Here is a 20,891-nt window from a genome sequence, read left to right as displayed (position 1 = left end):
TGCTTAAAGGCACAGTTAACTTAGCGTATGTAAACTTCTGACCCACTGGAATTGTGATATAGTCAATTAAAAGTGAAACAATCTGTCTGTAAACAATTGTTGGAAAAATTACTCATGCCATGCACAACGTAGATGTCCTAAATGACTTGCCAAAACTATAGTTTGCTAATATTAAATCTGTGGAGTGGTTAAAAAATGAGTTTAAATGACTTCAACCTAAGTGTATGTAAACTTCTGACTTCAACTGTACATGTGGGGGTAACGGTGCTTAACAAGGAAAATTAGAATGGCACTTCATGTCAGAAAGGTTGCCGACCCTTGCCCTATTGTATTTGTACTTATGATGTTGCTCTCAATGTATTTTGGCCAAAGACATCCACAGCACTGTAATAAGTAAATTTACGCTTTTGCTTGGAACTCAGGAACTGTATAGGCAGGCTAGAATGTAATTATTTTGTCTTCTGAATCCTTGAATGTGCTTAAACCTAGAGGCCATATGATTTTCAGTCTCTTCCTTGGACAATTTTCCGATATTTAGAATATTCTGAGAAAGTTACTTTTTCAGACTCATCCGATTGACATGAAACTTGCTGTGTTCCATCTAGAGGTGGAAAAAATGGATTAAATAAGAGCTAAAATGTGACTAGAACTAGACTAAATTCAAATAAAGGTGTCAATTAATACTATATTGACCTGTTTCAGTGACATCACTTTCTTTGCAATCTGCATTTTTTTTTTCTCTTTTTTTTTTTTTCTTTTTTTTTTATATCAAGAAAAACATCAAAAATAGCTTTTAATCCATGTCATGTCCAAGGAAAGGTGTGTCTAAAGTCTGCACAAAAATTGGCAAATTGGACTTTGGCCATTGTGGCTGCAGATGTTAAAAGATTGTAAAAGATTGTTCCAGACTGTTTTACACTTCATAGTTTATTGAATTTTGTAAGTAAACATTTAACAAAGTGTCCATAGTACTCTTTTTATTGTTTAACTTAATGTGTGGTATGCAGCTTTCAGGTCTCAGCAGGGGGAAGCTGTTCGTCTAGCTTGTAAAATCGCCCCATTTGAGGGCTTCCAGATTGCTAGTGAATGGCTACAGTATCAGATCAGTACACCTATAGATACTGGGAATACAACAGGTGAGTATTATTCCTGCATATTCTAATTTTACTTACACTTTCATCTCTGTCATTGGCAAAAAAGCTTGTTCAGTTTTTGGAAATGTGATTCTACTTTGAACAATTATCTTCTAGAATCATACATGGTGGCATACTTCTCACAGAACATGAACATGTGTAGTGTTTTCACTCTTTCGTCTCTATGTCAGTGGTCTGAAAACAGTTTGCAGTCTTATGTGGACAAAGCAGATGATCTCAGACTCTCTGAGAGTTTTTTAGACTCTGAGTCTGATTTTAATTTGCTCTACAGTGCATCCGGAAAGTATTCACAGTGCTTCACTTTTTCCACATTTTATGTTACAGCCTTATTCCAAAATGGATTAAATTCATTATTTTCCTCAAAATTCTACAAACAATACCCCATAATGACAACGTGAAAGAAGTTTGTTTGAAATCTTTGCAAATGTATTAAAAATAAAAACGGGAAAAAAAAAATCACATGTACATAAGTATTCACAGCCTTTGCTCAATACTTTGTTGAAGCACCTTTGGCACCAATTACAGCCTCAAGTATTTTTGAGTATGATGCTACAAGCTTGGCACACCTATTTTTGGGCAGTTTCTCCCATTCTTCTTTGCAGGAGCTCTCAAGCTCCATCAGGTTGGATGGGGAGCGTCGGTGCACAGCCATTTTCAGATCTCTCCAGAGATGTTCAGTTGGGTTCAAGTCTGGGCTCTGGCTGGGCCACTCAAGGACATTCACAGAGTTGTCCCGGAGCCACTCCTTTGTTATCTTGGCTGTGTGCTTAGGGTCGTTGTCCTGTTGGAAGATGAACCTTTGCCCCAGTCTGAGGTCCAGAGCGCTCTGGAGCAGGTTTTCATCAAGGATGTCTCTGTACATTACTGCATTCATCTTTCCCTCGATCCTGACTAGTCTCCCAGTTCCTGCCGCTGAAAAACATCCCCACAGCATGACGCTGCCACCACCATGCTTCACTGTAGGGATGGTATTGGCCAGGTGATGAGTGGTGCCTGGTTTCCTTCAGACATGATGTTTCATCAGACCAGAGAAACAGTTCTTTGTTTCATCAGACCAGAGAATTTTGTTTCTCATGATCTGAGAGTCCTTCGGGTGCCTTTTGGCAAACTCCAGGTGGGCTGTCATGTGCCTTTTACTGAGGAGTGGCTTCCGTCTGGCCACTCTACCATACAGGCCTGATTGGTGGAGTGCTGCAGAGATGGTTGTTCTTCTGGAAGGTTCTCCTCACTCCACAGAGAAACGCTGGAGCTCCGTCAAAGTGACCATCGGGTTCTTGGTCACCTCCCTGACTAAGGCCCTTCTCCCCCGATTGCTCAGTTTGGCCGGGCGGCCAGCTCTAGGAAGAGTCCTGGTGGTTCCAAACTTCTTCCATTTACAGATGATGGAGGCCACTGTGCTCATTGGGACCTTCAATGCTGCAGAAATGTTTCTGTACCCTTCCCCAGATCTGTGCCTCGATACAATCCTGTCTCGGAGGTAACAGACAATTCCTTGGACTTCATGGCTTGGTTTGTGCTCTGACATGCACTGTTAAGTGTAGGACTTTATATAGACAGGTGTGTGTCTTTCCAAATCATGTCCAGTCAACTGAATTTACCACAGGTGGACTCCAATCAAGTTGTAGAAACATCTAAAGGATGGTCAGTGGAAACAGGATGCACCTGAGCTCAATTTTGAGTGTCATGGTAAAGGCTGTGAATACTTACGTACATGTGATTTTTTTTTTTTTTTAATTGCAAAGATTTCAAACAAACTTCTTTCACATTGTCATTATGGGGTATTGTTTGTAGAATTTTGAGGAAAATAATGAATTTAATCAATTTTGGAATAAGGTTGTAACATAACAAAATGTGGAAAAAGTGAAGTGCTGTGAATACTTTACGGATGCACTGTATGTCCACAGAGCAGTTAGCCTTTTACATACATTATGAATGCATCACTCTGCAGGTTCACTTTTAGACATTTCCTAATTCCAAATATTAGTGGTAAAATTGGGCATTTCACCAGCTGCTGTGACTGTTGGGCAAAAAAGTTAATTTAATTCACTGAATAAGAACATTGAAGCAACATTTTAGTGCTAACATAACAAAGGTGTCCTTTTGGCCAAGAATCAGACAATTCTATTTATTTATTTTGGACACACAGCTACAACAACATTTGGGCCGGTTTTTATTTCAAATCCATGGCAGATTTCTCTTCCCTGTCTGAAACTAAAGTTTGGAGAAAGCCTGTTGAAACCTATTATATTGCAGCTAGACTTACCTTTGGCTGGAAACACCCATACAGTCTTCACCTCTACAATAATTTTTTATATGTGGAGTTGAACAATTTTTCATTTATGCATAACACAGAGATTGATTATCTTTTCAGTTGTTGCACGTTATGGAAAAAAAATTAAACATTATTTGTCATATCGTTCTCTTTTGAAGCTAAGATGGCAGAGCATCTATGTTCCGCTCTGTCCCCCTCAGCGCTGCAGTGGGACGCCATGACTTTCTTTACTGAGAGCGTGTTTGGACAGCTATTCAAAATCCTTGAAAAGGAGGTACAACCAATTTCCTAACAACTGCTGTTTTTATTATAGTGTTGGGTAATATAAAGTGTACAAGAAAGCTCTGTAATATCTTGTCTTTGTTGAACGTGTTTGTCTCCTGTAGAAACTGCCCATAGATGAGGGTCTGGAGTTGCTGCGGGTGGTTGTAAACTATGACACAAGAGATCCCCTCATTCTGTCTTGTATTCTCACCAACATATCCACTCTTTTCCCCTTTGTCACACACCAACCTCACTTCCTGCCTCAAGTACTCTTTAAGGTGAGGTATATAGTTTACCATAAATGTGTAAGCATGATTGAAGATTTTCAGGAACAAAATCAAATCAAATGGAAAAGCAAACATGTTGCTTACACCTAAATGTGAACTGTTTTCGTTCATCATGCCACAGCTGATAGCAAAACATAAACGTGATTGCTTTTCTTTGTGTTTTACACACATGCTGAAATAGTCATGCCGACACTGCTTTTTCCTTAAAGGAAACTCGTTGTGTCGTTTTGGACAGACAATGTTACTTCAATGTAACTAGGGATGTCAAATTTTAAGTTGAGTATTTGATTTGGGGGATCAAAAACAATGTGAAATGATCTTCTGCAGTTTGTCAAATTTGCTCTAATAACTGACTCTGGGTAAAACATAATAGAGCACATGGAATTTACTAATTTCACATACACATAGCTGGCCTGCCACTGCCTGCTGTGTTACTAATGTAAACCAAACCAGCAATAATATATTGACGAGAAAAAGAGAGAGTCTGCTTTTGCCTGCTTAACTTTTTTTTTTCTGAGCAATCAGTTACATTGTTTTATAGCTTGCAAACTTTTCACGCATACTTTTGAGACAAGTTCCCCAACCTTCTTCCCAAGTTTCCCTGTCCTCTCTGCTATTGTATCTAAACCCACAAATCTTATAAAGCAGTATTACTTAGTTGTTTTTTGTTTAGTAGGAGTCTGGGAAAAATTATAATCCGACTGGGATATCGACAATATCTGACAAATACCCTGATACTGATTGCAACATTCACTGACAGACAATGATCGAAAATATTGGGAAATGACAAACCATGGTGCTGGGAAGTTGCCAGATACACCAAATAATAGCCCAATTGCTGTTATGCACATACATTTTTAGATACTGATCAAATTATTTAAAAGTTACAGGCATTTAGGGATGCGCGAGGCTTTGACTTCATTGTTTTACGCTTTTGCTCGTCTTCTAACAACTTGAAAGACTTCCGAAGACATGACAACGTTTCTGGTAATGGAACATTTCTGGTAATGGAACATCAGGGAGCAACGATGCTCCCTGGTTTTTACGGTGCATTCTGGGAATTTTTAGGGAGCGAACGTTTCAGTGCACTGGAACAATTTTTGATTTGGACAGCCCCATAAAATGCCAACTCCCTGATCAGTCCCCTGACTGGGGAGCTGATTGACATGCACCCATAGTTTCATTTTACATCAGACCGTGCATGCTTTCACTCACAGTGCAGGGTTAAATCATTTTTAAAAAATATTTTTAATTCTATTTGTATTACTTAGGCCTATTACTTGCATCATGTAGTATTATGTTTATATAGGGGGTTGACAATGTAATCGGATGTCGCAATATTTTTTTTTAAATATCATGAAAAGGTTTCTTACATATCACCCAGCCTTAGTATGTTTATGCTTAGTGTTGTTATTCCATGTCAAACCATCCAGATATTCCCTTACTGAAATAGTTTTTCTTTTGTCTATACTTTTTCAGAAGAAAAATAAACCTGCAAATATGCCAAAATATTATATTTCATGGATCAATATTTTATAATCAGTTGAGAAATAATTTATTTTGTAAAGGTGGGGTGACCATTATTTTGGTCCAAATCAGAACTCTACAAATCATGCTTTCATTTTCATAATTTCTTTGCCAAAAAAGAAATTATTCCAAAACATTATTGAGCTGGGGACCTCTGGTTGAAATGACATGGAATGACCCTGTTGGCATTATAGACGAAAATATCTACCACCCTCTGATGCCTGTTTTTTTTTTTTGTTTTTTTGTTTTTTTTTTACCCCAAAGATATTTCCTTCCATCACATTTGAATTGGTTGAAGACTGTAAGGTAAGATAACACATTTATAAACGTATGTGGATGATTCTGTAATCAAACCCTCTTGTTAATGTTCAGTGAATGTGTTCAGGTGCCTCGAACACGAGCTGTGAAGAATGTCAGAAGACATGCCTGTTCTTCCATCATTAGGATGTGTCGAGATTATTCCAACTTAATGCTGGTATGTTATAGTATACAGGTCCACAGAATAAAGTCCTCCACAAAAAATATCCAATTTAATTTTACATATGTTCTGATCTTTATGAGTGGAAACTATAACTGGATTATATAACTCGATCCTTTTTCAGTTTTAGGAAGTGTTGAAGTATTTCATGATGTCAGCCAAAAATTATCCAAATTAAACATGTTATACAGGGTTGCCACAGTCATGGAAAGCCTAGAATTATCAGGGAATTTCAAAATTGTGATTTTCAGATCTTAAAAAAATCGATGGAAATTTGATAATCTGAAACAATCTGAAGTGATTTTTGCAGTTATGTTCTGCATGGAGACTCAAATTTGAAACATCTATTGAACCACTGTTATGAACCTTCTAGGAGGAACTACTAAAGCAAGGGGAGTGATGGGTCTGTTTCAAACAAACAATTTATTTAACCAGAAAGGCATGGATTGTATAATAATAGCAAACAAGCTAACAAAAACCATCTGTCAGCCGAATGCAACCTTCTCTCTGCACGTGCTTAGTGCCCATGAGATCGTGTGTGCAGGTGTTCTCCATCAGCATCAGATTAGAACTAACACGCCTCCCCTAAAACATAGACATCAATACCACATTCAAAAAGACATTTGGATATACACTGGGGGCCAAAAGTTTGGAATAATGTACAGATTTTGATCTTATGGAAAGAAATTAGTACTTTTATTCACCAAAGTGGCATTCAACTGATCACAATGTATAGTCAGGACATTAATAACATGAAAAATTACTATTACAATTTGAATTTGTTTTTCAGAACTTCTTAAACTACTACAAAAAGTGCTCATCAAAAAATTCTCCACATGCAGCAATGACAGCTTTGCAGATCCTTGGCACTCAAGCTTTCATATGTGGCTGTCTTGTCGGGCACTTCTCACGTACCTTACAGTCTAGCTGATCGCACAAAAGCTCAATGGGGTTAAGATCCATAACACTCTTTTCCAATTATCTGTTGTCCAATGTCTGTGTTTCTTTGCCCATTCTAACCTTTTCTTTTTGCTTTTCTATTTCAAAATTGTCTTTCTTTGCAATTCTTCCCATAAGGCCTGCATCCCTGAGTGTTCTCTTTACTGTTGTACATGAAACTGGTGTTGAGCAGGTAGAATTCAATGAAGCTGTCAGCTGAGGACATGTGAGGCATCTATTTCTCAAACTAGAGACTCTGATGTACTTATCCTCTTGTTTAGCTGTACATCTGGCCTTCCACATCTCTTTCTGTCCTTGTTAGAGCTGGTTGTCCTTTGTCTTTAAAGACTGTAATGTACCTTTGTATGGAATCTTAAATTTTTTGGCAATTTCAAGCATTGCGTAGCCTTCATTACTCAAGACAATGATTGACTAACGAGTTTCTAGAGAAAGCTGTTTCTTTTTTGCCATTTTTGTTTAATATTGACCTTAAGACATGCCAGTCTATTGCAAACTGTGGCAACTCAAAAACAAACACAAAGACAATGTTAAGCTCCATTTAATGAACCAAATAGCTTTCAACTGTGTTTGATTTTCTAGTACCGAATTAACAATTTAGCATGATTACTCAAGGATAAGGTGTTGGAGTGATGGCTGCTGGAAATGGGGCCTGTCTAGATATGATCAAAAATAACTTTTTTTTTTTTTTTTTTAATAGTGATGGTGCAGTTTTTTATGTCAGTAATGTCCTGACTATACTTTGTGATCAGTTGAATGCCACTTTGGTGAATTTTTTTATCATCAACTATTTTTATTGATTCCATGCAGCAAATCAAATAGACACAACAGAAAATGCAGAATCAAACCACATGAAATCACAACTCCTCCCCCTCTCGAACATTAACCCCCCACCCCCAGCCGACACAAACAAGCACCCCAGTGGTCAAAATGCCAACTGACAATGACACACAAATAGACAATAAAACAGCAGAAAATATTTAGAAACATAAAAAAAAACCTAAAATAACACTAGTCTCTCTCTGGTGCCCCTCCCCGAGAGCCTTCCAAAAAGGATAAATAGCTGCCCCATTTCCTGATGTACAAATCCAGGTTGCCTAGTCTTCTACATGCTGTCTCAAATGCCATTACCCTGCCCATCTCCGTGTACCACTCCTGAAATGAGGGCTCTGCAGCCGACCTCCATCCCCTAAGGATGACCTGTCTGCCGATCACAACTCTGGCTAGGACCCAATTATTTATGTACTTATCCCCTGTATTTTTTAATCGTTAATCCCCCATCACTTCAAATACAGAGTCTGGGGCAAAGTGAAATTTGAGTGCCCAACACATCACACATAAAACTCCTGAACCCTCAACCCAAATTCTTGTATCTTAACACACCACCAAAAAACATGGGTTGTGTCCCCATCTTCTGATTGGCATCGCCAGCAGGTGGGTGTGTCTTTAAAACCAAGCCTATACAATCTAGAGGGGGTCCAATAGAATCTATGTAATATCTTAAATTGCATAAGGCGCACCCTTGCATCTCTAGATGTAGTCTTGATGTTTTTTAGAATCCTAGCCCACACTCCCTCCTCCAATACCAAGTTTATTTTTTGTTGTTATTAAAAGTTTTTATTGATTCCATATAACATATAAAAAAAAACATATATATATATATATATATATATATATATATATATATATATATATATATATATATATATATATATATATAAAATAACAGAATATTTGGAATCATATTATATTATTTGCAACCCTTCCTCCCGAACATTAACCACCCCAACACAAACAGATACTCCAGTGGTCAAATACAATTGACAAAGACACACAAACAAACAATGAAATAGAAGAAAATATTTAGAAATACGTTTCAAAAAAGTATATGTGCAAAAACAAAAAGGCTACAACATACACTTTTAAAACGACACGTCTTCCTCTACTGTCCCTCCCCGAGAGCCATCCAAAAAGGCCAAATAGCTGCCCCACCTCCTTATGAACATATCCATGTTGCCTAGCCTTCTATATGACAACTCTTCCCAAGCTGCCACTCTGCCCATCTCCTCGCACCACTCACGAAACGAGGGGGCTCCAGCTGACTTCCATCCTCTAAGGATAACCTGTCTGTCCACCATAACACTGGCCAGGATCCAATTTTTCATGTACTTATCTCCTACATCAATGACCGCCCCGTCACCCAAAATACAGAGCCTGGGGCAAAAGGAGATCCGAGGACCCAATATGTCGGCCATAAAATTCTGGACCCTCAACCAGAACTTCTGTATCTTACGACACCCCCAAAAAACATGGGCGGTGTCTCCATCTTCTAAATGGCATCGCCAGCAGGTGGGTGTGTCCTTAAGACCAAGTCTATACAATTTAGAAGGGGTCCAGTAAAATCTATGTAGAATCTTAAATTGCATAAGGCGCACCCTTGCATCTCTAGATGCAGACTTGATGTTTTCAAGAATCCTAGCCCACACTCCCTCCTCCAAAAACAAATTTAAATCTTCCTCCCACAATCTTTTGAGGGAATTTAAAGCTCCGTCCCCCAGACTCTGAATTAGCAGGGAGTAATACACTGATGCCTCATGACCTTTTTCAAAAACAGTAATCACCACTCCCAGAGTATCTGCCGCACTAGGGGGGTGCGTGCCACTCCCAAAAACAGCGCAGAGTAGGTGCCGCAGCTGTAAATACTTATAAAATTTAGATCTGGGAATCCCAAAATTTTGAACCAAATTTTCAAAAGGTCTCAGTACTCCTCCCTCATATAGGTCACCTAGTGTATTAAGCCCCCTCACAATCCAATCTAACCAACAGAAAAGGGACTTATTAATGCATAGTTTAGGGTTCTGCCATATGCTTGAGGCTACGTTTAAATAAATATCTGAATTTAACACTCTGGACACTTTGGTCCATATCGAGTGTAAATGCAAAAGAACAGGGTGTGACTTCTCCGATTAATTTGATCGAAAGGCTATGCAGAGGCAAGATGGGGCAAGAGCTTCCTTTTCGATACAAAACCAGGGAGGGGCTCTCTCAGGTGGAAGCGACCAATGAGCCGAATGTCTGAGACCGAATGCATAATAATAAAACAAAATCTTGGGTAGGCCTAGCCCACCTTTGTCAATCGGCCTATGTAACTTATTGAAATTTAACCTGGCACGCTTACCATTCCAAATGAAGTACTTCGCTATGCTATTAAATTGCTTGAAATAAGAGAGGGAGACATCTATTGGGAGAGATTGTAACGGGTAGTTGAATTTTGGAATACAGTTCGTTTTAATTACATTAACCTTCCCAATCATCGATAAGTGTAATGAAGCCCACCTGTCCACATCAATTGAAAACTTTTTTATTAAGGGATCAAAATTAACTCTGACTAAATCAGACAAATTTGCTGGGAATAAAATGCCCAAATACTTAATGCCCTGTTTGAGCCACTGACGCTGTCAGATCCAAAGCTTCGGATTTAGACCAATTAACTCTGTATCCTGAGAATTTAGAAAAGAAATTAATAATTTTTTGGAGGCAAGGCATAGATATAGTAGGGTCGGAGATGAATAGTAAGATATAATTTGCGTAAAGCAAAAGCTTATGTGCCACACCTGCCTCCAGCTCCCCTGGAAAATCATCCTCCTTATCGTGGCTGCTAATGGTTCCAGGGCAAGATGGAACAATAATGGGGAAAGAGGGCTACCCTGCCGGGAGCCCCTATCCAGAGTAAAATAATCTGAAATTAATCCATTTGTTTGTACTGCCGCTACCGTGTGTCTATAAAGTAACTTAATCCATCCAATAAAAGTATTCCCAAACCCGTACATTTCCAAAATCGTAAAAGGATAATCCCATTCTACCATATTAAATGACTTTTCGGCGTCAAGTGAGATGGCAGCAACCGGATTCTGATCATTTGCCACTGTCCACATGATATTGATATAACGCCTAATGTTATCAGATGAGCTACAGCCCCGAATAAACCCCACCTGATCTTTGTCCTTTTTAAGAATCAGACTGACCCGGGTTTGCGTCATGGTTGGTGGAAGCTTTCCATTCTTTAATGATTCTGTATGAACTAATAGCAAAAGTGGAAACCGTTCTGTATTACAATATCTAAACAATTTAATTACCTTAATTACCTTGCCAAGCTCCTCCAAGGTTATCTCAGAGTAAAGAGATTTTCTTTTATTTTTTTTTATCAATTGTCAGTTTAGGAAGTTCTAATGGTTCCACAAAGTTTCTAATATCCTCTTCAGTAGACAAAGACTTGGAACTATAGAGATCAAGATAGAATTCTTTAAAAGCATTATTAATATCATTGGCCGAAGTAAATATTTCACCACCAGCAGATATCACTGAGGGAGTGGTAGAAAAAGACTGTTTTATACAGGTGCATCTCAATAAATTAGAATGTCGTGGAAAAGTTCATTTATTTCAGTAATTCAACTCAAATTGTGAAACTCGTGTATTAAATAAATTCAATGCACACAGACTGAAGTAGTTTAAGTCTTTGGTTCTTTTAATTTTGATGATTTTGGCTCACATTTAACAAAAACCCACCAATTCACTATCTCAAAAAATTAGAATATGGTGACATGCCAATCAGCTAATCAACTCAAAACACCTGCAAAGTTTTCCTGAGCCTTCAAAATGGTCTCTCAGTTTGATTCACTAGGCTACACAATCATGGGGAAGACTGCTGATCTGACAGTTGTCCAGAAGACAATAATTGACACCCTTCACAAGGAGGGTAAGCCACAAACATTCATTGCCAAAGAAGCTGGCTGTTCACAGAGTGCTGTATACAAGCATGTTAACAGAAAGTTGAGTGGAAGGAAAAAGTGTGGAAGAAAAAGATGAACAACCAACCGAGAGAACCGCAGCCTTATGAGGATTGTCAAGCAAAATCGATTCAAGAATTTGGGTGAACTTCACAAGGAATGGACTGAGGCTGGGGTCAAGGCATCAAGAGCCACCACACACAGACGTGTCAAGGAATTTGGCTACAGATGTCGTATTCCTCTTGTTAAGCCACTCCTGAACCACAGACAACATCAGAGGCGTCTTACCTGGGCTAAGGAGAAGAAGAACTGGACTGTTGCCCAGTGGTCCAAAGTCCTCGTTTCAGATGAGAGCAAGTTTTGTATTTCATTTGGAAACCAAGGTCCTAGAGTCTGGAGGAAGGGTGGAGAAGCTCATAGCCCAAGTTGCTTGAAGTCCAGTGTTAAGTTTCCACAGTCTGTGATGATTTGGGGTGCAATGTCATCTGCTGGTGTTGGTCCATTGTGTTTTTTGAAAACCAAAGTGACTGCACCCGTTTACCAAGAAATTTTGGAGCACTTCATGCTTCCTTCTGCTGACCAGCTTTTTAAAGATGCTGATTTCATTTTCCAGCAGGATTTGGCACCTGCCCACACTGCCAAAAGCACCAAAAGTTGGTTAAATGACCATGGTGTTGGTGTGCTTGACTGGCCAGCAAACTCGCCAGACCTGAACCCCATAGAGAATCTATGGGGTATTGTCAAGAGGAAAATGAGAAACAACAGACCAAAAAATGCAGATGAGCTGAAGGCCACTGTCAAAGAAACCTGGGCTTCCATACCACCTTTTATTGGTCTTATGATGTATTCTAATTTTTTGAGATAGTGAATTGGTGGGTTTTTGTTAAATGTGAGCCAAAATCATCACAATTAAAAGAACCAAAGACTTAAACTACTTCAGTCTGTGTGCATTGAATTTATTTAATACACGAGTTTCACAATTTGAGTTGAATTACTGAAATAAATGAACTTTTCCACGACATTCTAATTTATTGAGATGCACCTGTATATCTAGCCAGAACTTTCACTGTCTTGCCCTGAATAGCCAAAACTCCACCTTCCGCGACAAAATAGTATTATATCTGTATTTCAAGGTAAATTTCCTGAGTCTATTAGACGACATTTGGCACCTCAGCTCTGGCTCGGCACTTTTAATATTCCCTTCTAATTCCACGAGTTCTTGTGCTTTGGATTTTTTGGTGAATGAGGCATACTGTATGATCTGGCCCCTAAGAACAGCCTTAAATGCCTACCAAGCCACGCCCACAGAAGATACTGAGCACCAGTTGGTCTCCATAAAAACATTCATTTTAGCCTTTAGCATTTGTTGGAATTCAGGATTTTGCAAAAGGGACACATTAAAGCACCAAGTATATGACTTCTTTTTCTCAATATGTTGCAACACCTGTAAATACACCAGGGCGTGATCTGAGACTAAAATGTTTCCAATTGAACAAACAACAACAGATGAATTGAGGGACTTATATATATATTAAAAAAAAACTATTCTAGAGTAAATCTTATGGACCGATGGGAGAAAAAAAATTTATAGTCCCTACCAGATGGGTCCAAAAGTCTCCAAATATCTGTAAGACCAAGATTTTTACGCATCCTGTGAAGCATCAATGCTGCTCTAGGGGGTATGCACACTTTTGCTTCACTATGATCAAGGACTGAGTCCGTCAAAAGATTAAAGTCTCCTCTCAGTATTATATCATGAGGGTTACCAGCAGCTTGCAACATCCCTTCAAGATCTATAAAAAAAAATCCTGATCAGCAATGTTAGGTGCATTAATATTAGCCAAATTAAGACTTTGCCCCTGAATTTCAGCTAAAACAATAATGACTCTTCCTAATTTATCTTTAATCTGTTTTAGATATTTGAATTGTAGATGTTTACTTGTCAGTGTAATGACTCCCCTGCTCTTACTCGGGCCAGCACTATACGTAAAAAACATGTCCACCCCATATCCTCCCAAATTATTCAGCTTCCTGTGAGGAAAGATGCGTTTCTTGAAGAAACACTATATTATATTCCTTTTGCTTAAGAAGATAAGTAACCTTCCTTCTTTTTATGGGGTGCCCCAACCCATTCACATTCCACGTGGAGAGAGACAATCCACTCATATTAACATTTGTCATTTTGACATAAGAAAAATTAGACTGTGATTGTGCTTGTGTAACAAGCGAAACCTGAACATCCCCCAGAACAAAACAAACTGAAAAAAGAAAAACAGCGGCAACTGGCGTCTGACCCTCTAAACTCAAACAGTCCATGCACAGCTCCGAGAACCCCTGCGACAACTTTGCCGTTGGATTACTCAAATCCGGTGTTTTTTTGTGAGACAGAATTACACGGCAAAAGATAATCTATAAAACAAACTCCAGCCAATAGGCAGAATAAACACACAGAGCGTGTAGATTCATCCATAAAACTGTCTTGAAGGTTTGTTGTTCTACAAATTAAGCGCCAGCCGCTATGCGGAACCAGCACAAAAAAAGCGCACAGATTCTTCAAACAGTCAAGCAAATGTTCAGTGAGCAGGTCTACTCGGCTGAAACATGAGTGCAAGCAAATGACTTAATCACTCCAATGTCTATGCAAGAATTTCTCCGCAAAACAAACTCCAGCCAATACAGTGCATCCGGAAAGTATTCGCAGCGCTTCGCTTTTTCCACATTTTATGTTACAGCCTTATTCCAAAATGGATTAAATTCATTAATTTCCTCAAAATTCTACAAACAATACCCCATAATGACAACGTGAAAGTTTGTTTGAAATCTTTGCAAATTTATTAAAAATAAAAAATGAAAAAAAATCACATGTACATAAGTATTCACAGCCTTTGCTCAATACTTTGCTTTGTTGAAGCACCTTTGGCACCAATTACAGCCTCAAGTATTTTTGAGTATGATGCTACAAGCTTGGCACACCTATTTTTGGGCAGTTTCTCCCATTCTTCTTTGCAGGAGCTCTCAAGCTCCATCAGGTTAGATGGAGAGCGTCGGTGCACAGCCATTTTCAGATCTCTCCAAAGATGTTCAATCGGGTTCAAGTCTGGGCTCTGGCAGGGCTCAAGGACATTCACAGAGTTGTCCCGGAGCCACTCCTTTGTTATCTTGGCTGTGTGCTTAGGGTCATTGTCCTGTTGGAAGATGAACCTTCACCCCAGTCTGAGGTCCAGAGCGCTCTGGATCAGGTTTTCATCAAGGATGTCTCTGTACATTGCTGCATTCATCATTCCCTCGATCCTGACTAGTCTCCCAGTTCCTGCCGCTGAAAAACATCCCCGCAGCATGATGCTGCCAACACCATGCTTCACTGTAGGGATGGTATTGGCCAGGTGATGAGCGGTGCCTGGTTTCCTCCAGACATGACGCTTGCCATTCAGGCCAAAGAGTTCAATCTTTGTTTCTCATGGTCTGAGAGTCCTTCAGGTGCCTTTTGGCAAACACCAGGCGGGCTGTCATGTGCCTTTTACTGAGGAGTGGCTTCCGTCTGGCCACTCTACCATACAGGCCTGATTGGTGGAGTGCTGCAGAGATGGTTGTTCTTCTGGAAGGTTCTCCTCTCTCCACAGAGAAATGCTGGAGCTCTGTCAGAGTGACCATCGGGTTCTTGGTCACCTCCCTGACTAAGGCCATTCTCCCCGATTGCTCAGTTTGGCCGGGCGGCCAGCTCTAGGAAGAGTCCTGGTGGTTCCAGACTTCTTCCATTTACAGATGATGGAGGCCACTGTGCTCATTGGGACCTTCAATGCTGCAGAAATGTTTCTGTATTCTTCCCCAGATCTGTGCCTCGATACAATCCTGTCTCAGAGGTCTACAGACAATTCTTTGGACTTCATGGCTTGGTTTGTGCTCTGACATGCACTGTTAAGTGTGGGACCTTATATAGACAGGTGTGTGCCTTTCCAAATCATGTCCAATCAACTGAATTTACCACAGGTGGACTCCAATCAAGTTGTAGAAACATCTCAAGGATGATCAGTGGAAACAGGATGTACCTGAGCTCAATTTTGAGTGTCATGGCAAAGGCTGTGAATACTTATGTACATGTGATTTTATTTTTTTATTTTTTATTTTTTTAATAAATTGCAAAGATTTCAAACAAACTTCTTTCACGTTGTCATTATGGGATATTGTTTGTGGAATTTTGAGGAAAATAATGAATTGAATCCATTTTGGAATAAGGCTGTAACATAACAAAATGTGGAAAAAGTGAAGTGCTGTGAATACTTTCCGGATGCACTGTAGGAGGAATAAGTGCAAAGAGTGTGTAGATTCATCCATAAAACTGTCCTGCAGGTGTGTTACTTTGCAAAATAAACTCCAGCCGCTTGGCGGAACCAGCACACAAAAAAGCACTCCGTTTCCTCAAACAGTCAAGTGAATGTTCAGTGAGCCAGTCCTTAAGTGGACTCGAGTCCGAGTCACAGACTTGAGTTTCCGTCTCTACTTTCTATCAAACTAATCGGAGAAGTTAAGTTACACCCCGTTATCTCGCATTTGCACTCGGTATGGACAAAAGTGTCCAGAGTGTTTAATTCGGACATTTATTTAAATGTAGCCTCGAGCATATGGCTGAACCCAAAACTATTTACAATAAGTCCCCTTTCTGCTGGACAGAGTGGATTGAGAGGGAGGTTAATATGCTCGGTGACCTATATTAGAGTGGAGTGTTGAAATCCTTTTGAAAATATGGTTCAACATTTTGGGATTCCCAGATCTCAGTTCTTTAGGTATTTACATCTGTGCTACCTGCTCTGTACTATTTTTGAGAGTAGCATACACCCCCCTAAAGCGGCACATACTCTGGGAGTGGTGATTACTGCTTTTGTAAAAGGTCATGAGGCATCAGTGTATTACTCACTGCTAATTTAGAGTCTGGGGGATGGAGCTTCAACTTCTCTCAAGAGATTATGGGAGAAAGATTTAAACTTGGTTTTGGAGGAGTGAGTATGGGCTAGGATTCTAAAAAATTTCAAGTCTGCATCTAGAGATGCAAGGGTGCGTCTTATTCAACTTAAGATTTTACATAGATTCTGTTGGACCCCCTCTAGTATAGGATTGTATAGGCTTGGTCTGAAAGACACACCCACCTGCTGATTCACAGAGATGAGGAGAGTGGCGGCATTCAAGGAAATGTCATGTAGAAGGCTGGGAAACTTAGATTTATTTGATAGGAAATGGGGCAGCTGTTTGGCCTTCTTGGAAGGCTCTCGGGGAGGGACAGTGGAGAGAAGTATAGTTTTAAATGTGTGTGATTTATTTTATATATATATATATATATATAATTATAATTTTTTTGTTTGTTTTTTGTGTATAGTCATGTGTGACCACAGGGATGTTTGTTGACGGTCAGGGTTGGGGATTGGGAGGGGGAGGGGTAATAGTAATGGTTAAATGTTGATTCTGTGACTATGTTTTGCTTTTCTTTGTCAATTTTGTGAATCAAAAAGTGTTAATCAGAAAATAAATAAATAATGTGAAATGTCAGGATAATAGTAGAGAGAATGATTTATTTCAGCTTTTATTTCTTTCATCACATTCCCAGTAGGTAAGAAGTTTACATACACTTTTGATAGTATTTGGTAGCATTGCCTTTAAATTGTTTAACTTGGGTCAAACATTTTGGGTGGCCTTCCACAAGCTTCTCACAATAAGTTGCTGGAATTTTGGCCCATTCATCCAGACAGAACTAGTGTAACTGAGTCAGGTTTGTAGGCCTCCTTGCTCGCACACACTTTTTCAGTTCTGTCCACAAATTTTCTATCGGATTGGTCAGGGCTTTGTGATTGCCACCTAAATACCTTGACTTTGTTGTCCTAAAACCATTTTGCCACATCTTTGGAGGTATGCTTGGGGTCATTGTCCATTTGGAAGGCCCATTTGTGACCGAGCTTTAACTTCTTGGCTGATTTCTTGAGATGTTGCTTCAGTATATCCACACAATTTTCTTTCCTCTTGATGCCATCTATTTTGTGAAGTGCACCAGTACCTTCTACAGCAAAACACCCCCACAACATGATGCTGCCACCCCCATGCTTCACGGTTGGGATGGTGTTCTTCGGCTTGCAAGCCTCACCCTTTTTCCTCCAAACATAACGATGGTCATTATGGCCAAAAAGTTACTTTTTTTTTTTTTTTTCATCAGGCCAGAGGAAATTTCTCTAAAAAGTAAGATCTTTGTCCCTGTGTGCACTTGCAAACTGTAGTCTGACTTTTTTTATGGCAGTTTTGGAGCAGTGGATTCTTCCTTGCTGAGCAGCTTTTCAGGTTATGTCGATATATGACTTGTTTTACTGTGTATTAAGATACTTGTCTACCTGTTTTTTCCAGCATCTTCATAAGGTCCTTTGCTGTTGTTTTGGGATTGATTTGAACTTTTCACCCCAAACTACATTCATCTCTAGGAGACAGAATGTATCTCCTTCCTGAGCAGTATGATGGCTGTGTGGTCCTATGGTGTTTATACTTGCGTACTATTGTTTGTATAGATGAACGTAGTACCTTCAGGCGTTTGGAAATTGCAATTTTTGGCTGATTTCTTTTGATTTTGCCATGATGTCAAACAAAAAGACACTGAGTTTGGAGATAGGCCTTAAAATACATCCACAGGTACACCTCCAATTGACCAATTAGCCAATTAGCCTAGATGGATAGCCTTGCTCCAAGATGGCGGCGAGTATGTCTGCTGTGCTGCGAGCTCCGACCCAATATTGCAGTTTTTTTTTGTTTTGTCTACAGTTCTTATGTTTTTTTGTCTTGGATATTGTCTGCCTTATTGTCTACGATAGACAAACACTTTTGGACATTGGTTCTGTAATAGCACTCCGAAAACCGGACTTTAAATACCTCAATGCTGTTTACAAACACGACAGTGGAGCCCTTTGTCTGGGCAGCCAGGAAAAGGGGAAATTCCTGATCTGGAACTTCTCATACTTCTGTGTCTGCCATTCTGGCTACCGAGGGAATTCACAGCGGTCATTATCACAGCTGTGTACATCCCACCACAAGCTGACACAGACCGTGCACTCAAGGAACTGTATGGGAATATAAGAGAGCAGGAAACCGCACCGTGAGGCCGCGTTCATTGTGTGACGGGGACGTTAACAAAGTCAACTTCAAGTCAATAGCACCGAAATACTACCAACACATCAGATTCTACACACGAGGGGACCAGGTTTTGGACCATTGCTACTCTCCATTCTGGGATGGCTACAGATCCCTCACCCGCCCACCATTTGGCAAATCGGACCACTCTTCCGTTCTGCTTCTGCTCGCTTACAGGCAGAAATGTAAACGGGAAGCATCCGCCCACAGAACGATCCAGTGCTGGTCAGATTCTACACTACAAGAGTGTTTGATCCCGCAGACTGGGAGATGTTCTGGTCCGCCTCCGATGACATCAAGGTCTACGCTGATACCGTAATGTGTTTCATCAGGAAGTGCATAGATGATGTAGTGCTGACCAAAACAATACGGATCTACCCTAACCAGAAGCCGTGGATTAATAGCGATGTTTGTGCGGCACTTAATGCGCGGACCTCCGCTTTTAATTCCGGGAATGCGGAGGAGCATAAACAAGCCAGTTATGCACTCCACAAAACTATCAGAGCAGCTAAACACCAGTACAGGGACAAGATTGAAGGACAGTTCAACACCACTTACTCTAGAAGCATGTGGCATGTGGACTTCAGAGGTAATAAAAACTCCACCGTGAACACCGCTGCTTCCCACCACCTTCACGGAGAGAGCTCTCGCAGCCGAAACTACATAGGTTAGTTCACTCTCCGTCTCTGTAGCAGATGTAACCTGATCCTTCCGACAGGTGAATATCCGTAATGCCGCAGGTCCAGACGGCATTCCGGGCCACGTCATCAGAGCGTGCGCGAATGAACTGGCTGGTGTTTTTACAGACATTTTCAACCTTTCCCTCTCCTTGTCTGTGGTCCCCACATGCTTTAAAACATCCACCATTGTGCCTGTACCAAAGCAATCCAAAATCACTTGCTTAAATGACTGGCGTCCTGTTGCTCTGACCACCATCATCAGCAAATGCTTTGAGAGACTAATCAGAGATTACATCTGCTCTGTGCTGCCTGCCACACTGGACTCACTGCAGTTTGCATACCGCAACAACCGCTCCACTGATGATGCCATTGCATCTACACTACACACTGCTCTCTCCCACCTGGAAAAAAGAAACACATATGTGAGAATGCTGTTTGTAGACTACAGCTCAGCATTCAACACCATAGTGCCCTACAAGCTTGATGTGAAACTCTGGGCTTTGGGCTTAAACAGCTCACTGTGCAGCTGGATACTGGACTTCCTGTCAAGCAGATGCCAGGTGGTTAGAATGGGTAGCAACATCTCCTCATCACTGACCCTCAACACTGGAGCCCCGACGGTGGTAGGTCTGATCACTGACAATGTTGAAACAGCCTACAGAGAGGAGGTGCACACTCTGACATGCTCGTGTCAGGAGCACAACCTCTCCCTCAACGTCAGTAAGACCAAGGAGCTTGTGGTGGACTTCAGGAGAAAAGACAGAGAACACCACCATCAATGGAGCACCTGTGGAGAGAGTCAGCACCTTAAAGTTCCTCGGTGTCCACATCACTGAGGAACTCGCATGGTCCGTCCACACTGAGGCCATTGTGAAGAAGGCTCACCAGCGCCTCTTCTTCCTGAGATGGCCGAGGAAGTTTGTAATAAACCACCACATCCACACACGGTTCTGCACGAGCACTGTAGAGAGCATCCTGACTGGCTGCATCACCGCCTGGTACGGCAACAGGGGGGTACAGTGTATTTTTGTTGTATACAGTCTTCTTATTTTGTGTGTACTGTATATTGTATATTATTAGGCGTATATTGTGCTGTGTAACAAGATGTGTAAACAGTGTTATGTGTAAATCAGATGTTTATTGTAATTGTCATACTGCTATGTTGCTTGGAACCGCACCCAAGACTTCACCCACTGTTGCACTTGTGTATATGGTTGAGTGAATAATGGGATTAGATTTTTTTTATTTGATTATCAGAAGCTAATTGCCTAAAGGCTTGACATCATTTTCTGGAATTTTCCAAGCTGCTTAAAGGCACAGTTAACTTAGT

The 20,891-nt window shown here is 40.3% G+C and overlaps 1 protein-coding gene across 2 annotated transcripts in view; it reads left to right on the top strand.

Annotated features, from left to right (window-relative positions):
- The window catches only part of LOC127413604 (exportin-5), a 120,374-nt gene that overhangs the window by 24,341 nt on the left and 75,142 nt on the right, over nt 1–20,891 (top strand). For both annotated transcript variants that reach the window (XM_051650871.1, XM_051650872.1), the window contains 5 exons: nt 1,008–1,136; nt 3,585–3,700; nt 3,813–3,968; nt 5,769–5,810; nt 5,890–5,979. In XM_051650871.1, the coding sequence (XP_051506831.1) occupies nt 1,008–1,136; nt 3,585–3,700; nt 3,813–3,968; nt 5,769–5,810; nt 5,890–5,979 (533 nt within the window). The remainder of the gene's footprint in view (nt 1–1,007; nt 1,137–3,584; nt 3,701–3,812; nt 3,969–5,768; nt 5,811–5,889; nt 5,980–20,891) is intronic.

This window comes from Myxocyprinus asiaticus, chromosome 23, assembly GCF_019703515.2.
Source record: "Myxocyprinus asiaticus isolate MX2 ecotype Aquarium Trade chromosome 23, UBuf_Myxa_2, whole genome shotgun sequence".
Lineage (NCBI taxonomy): Eukaryota > Metazoa > Chordata > Actinopteri > Cypriniformes > Catostomidae > Myxocyprinus > Myxocyprinus asiaticus.
This window is presented reverse-complemented; position numbering and strand designations above follow the sequence as displayed.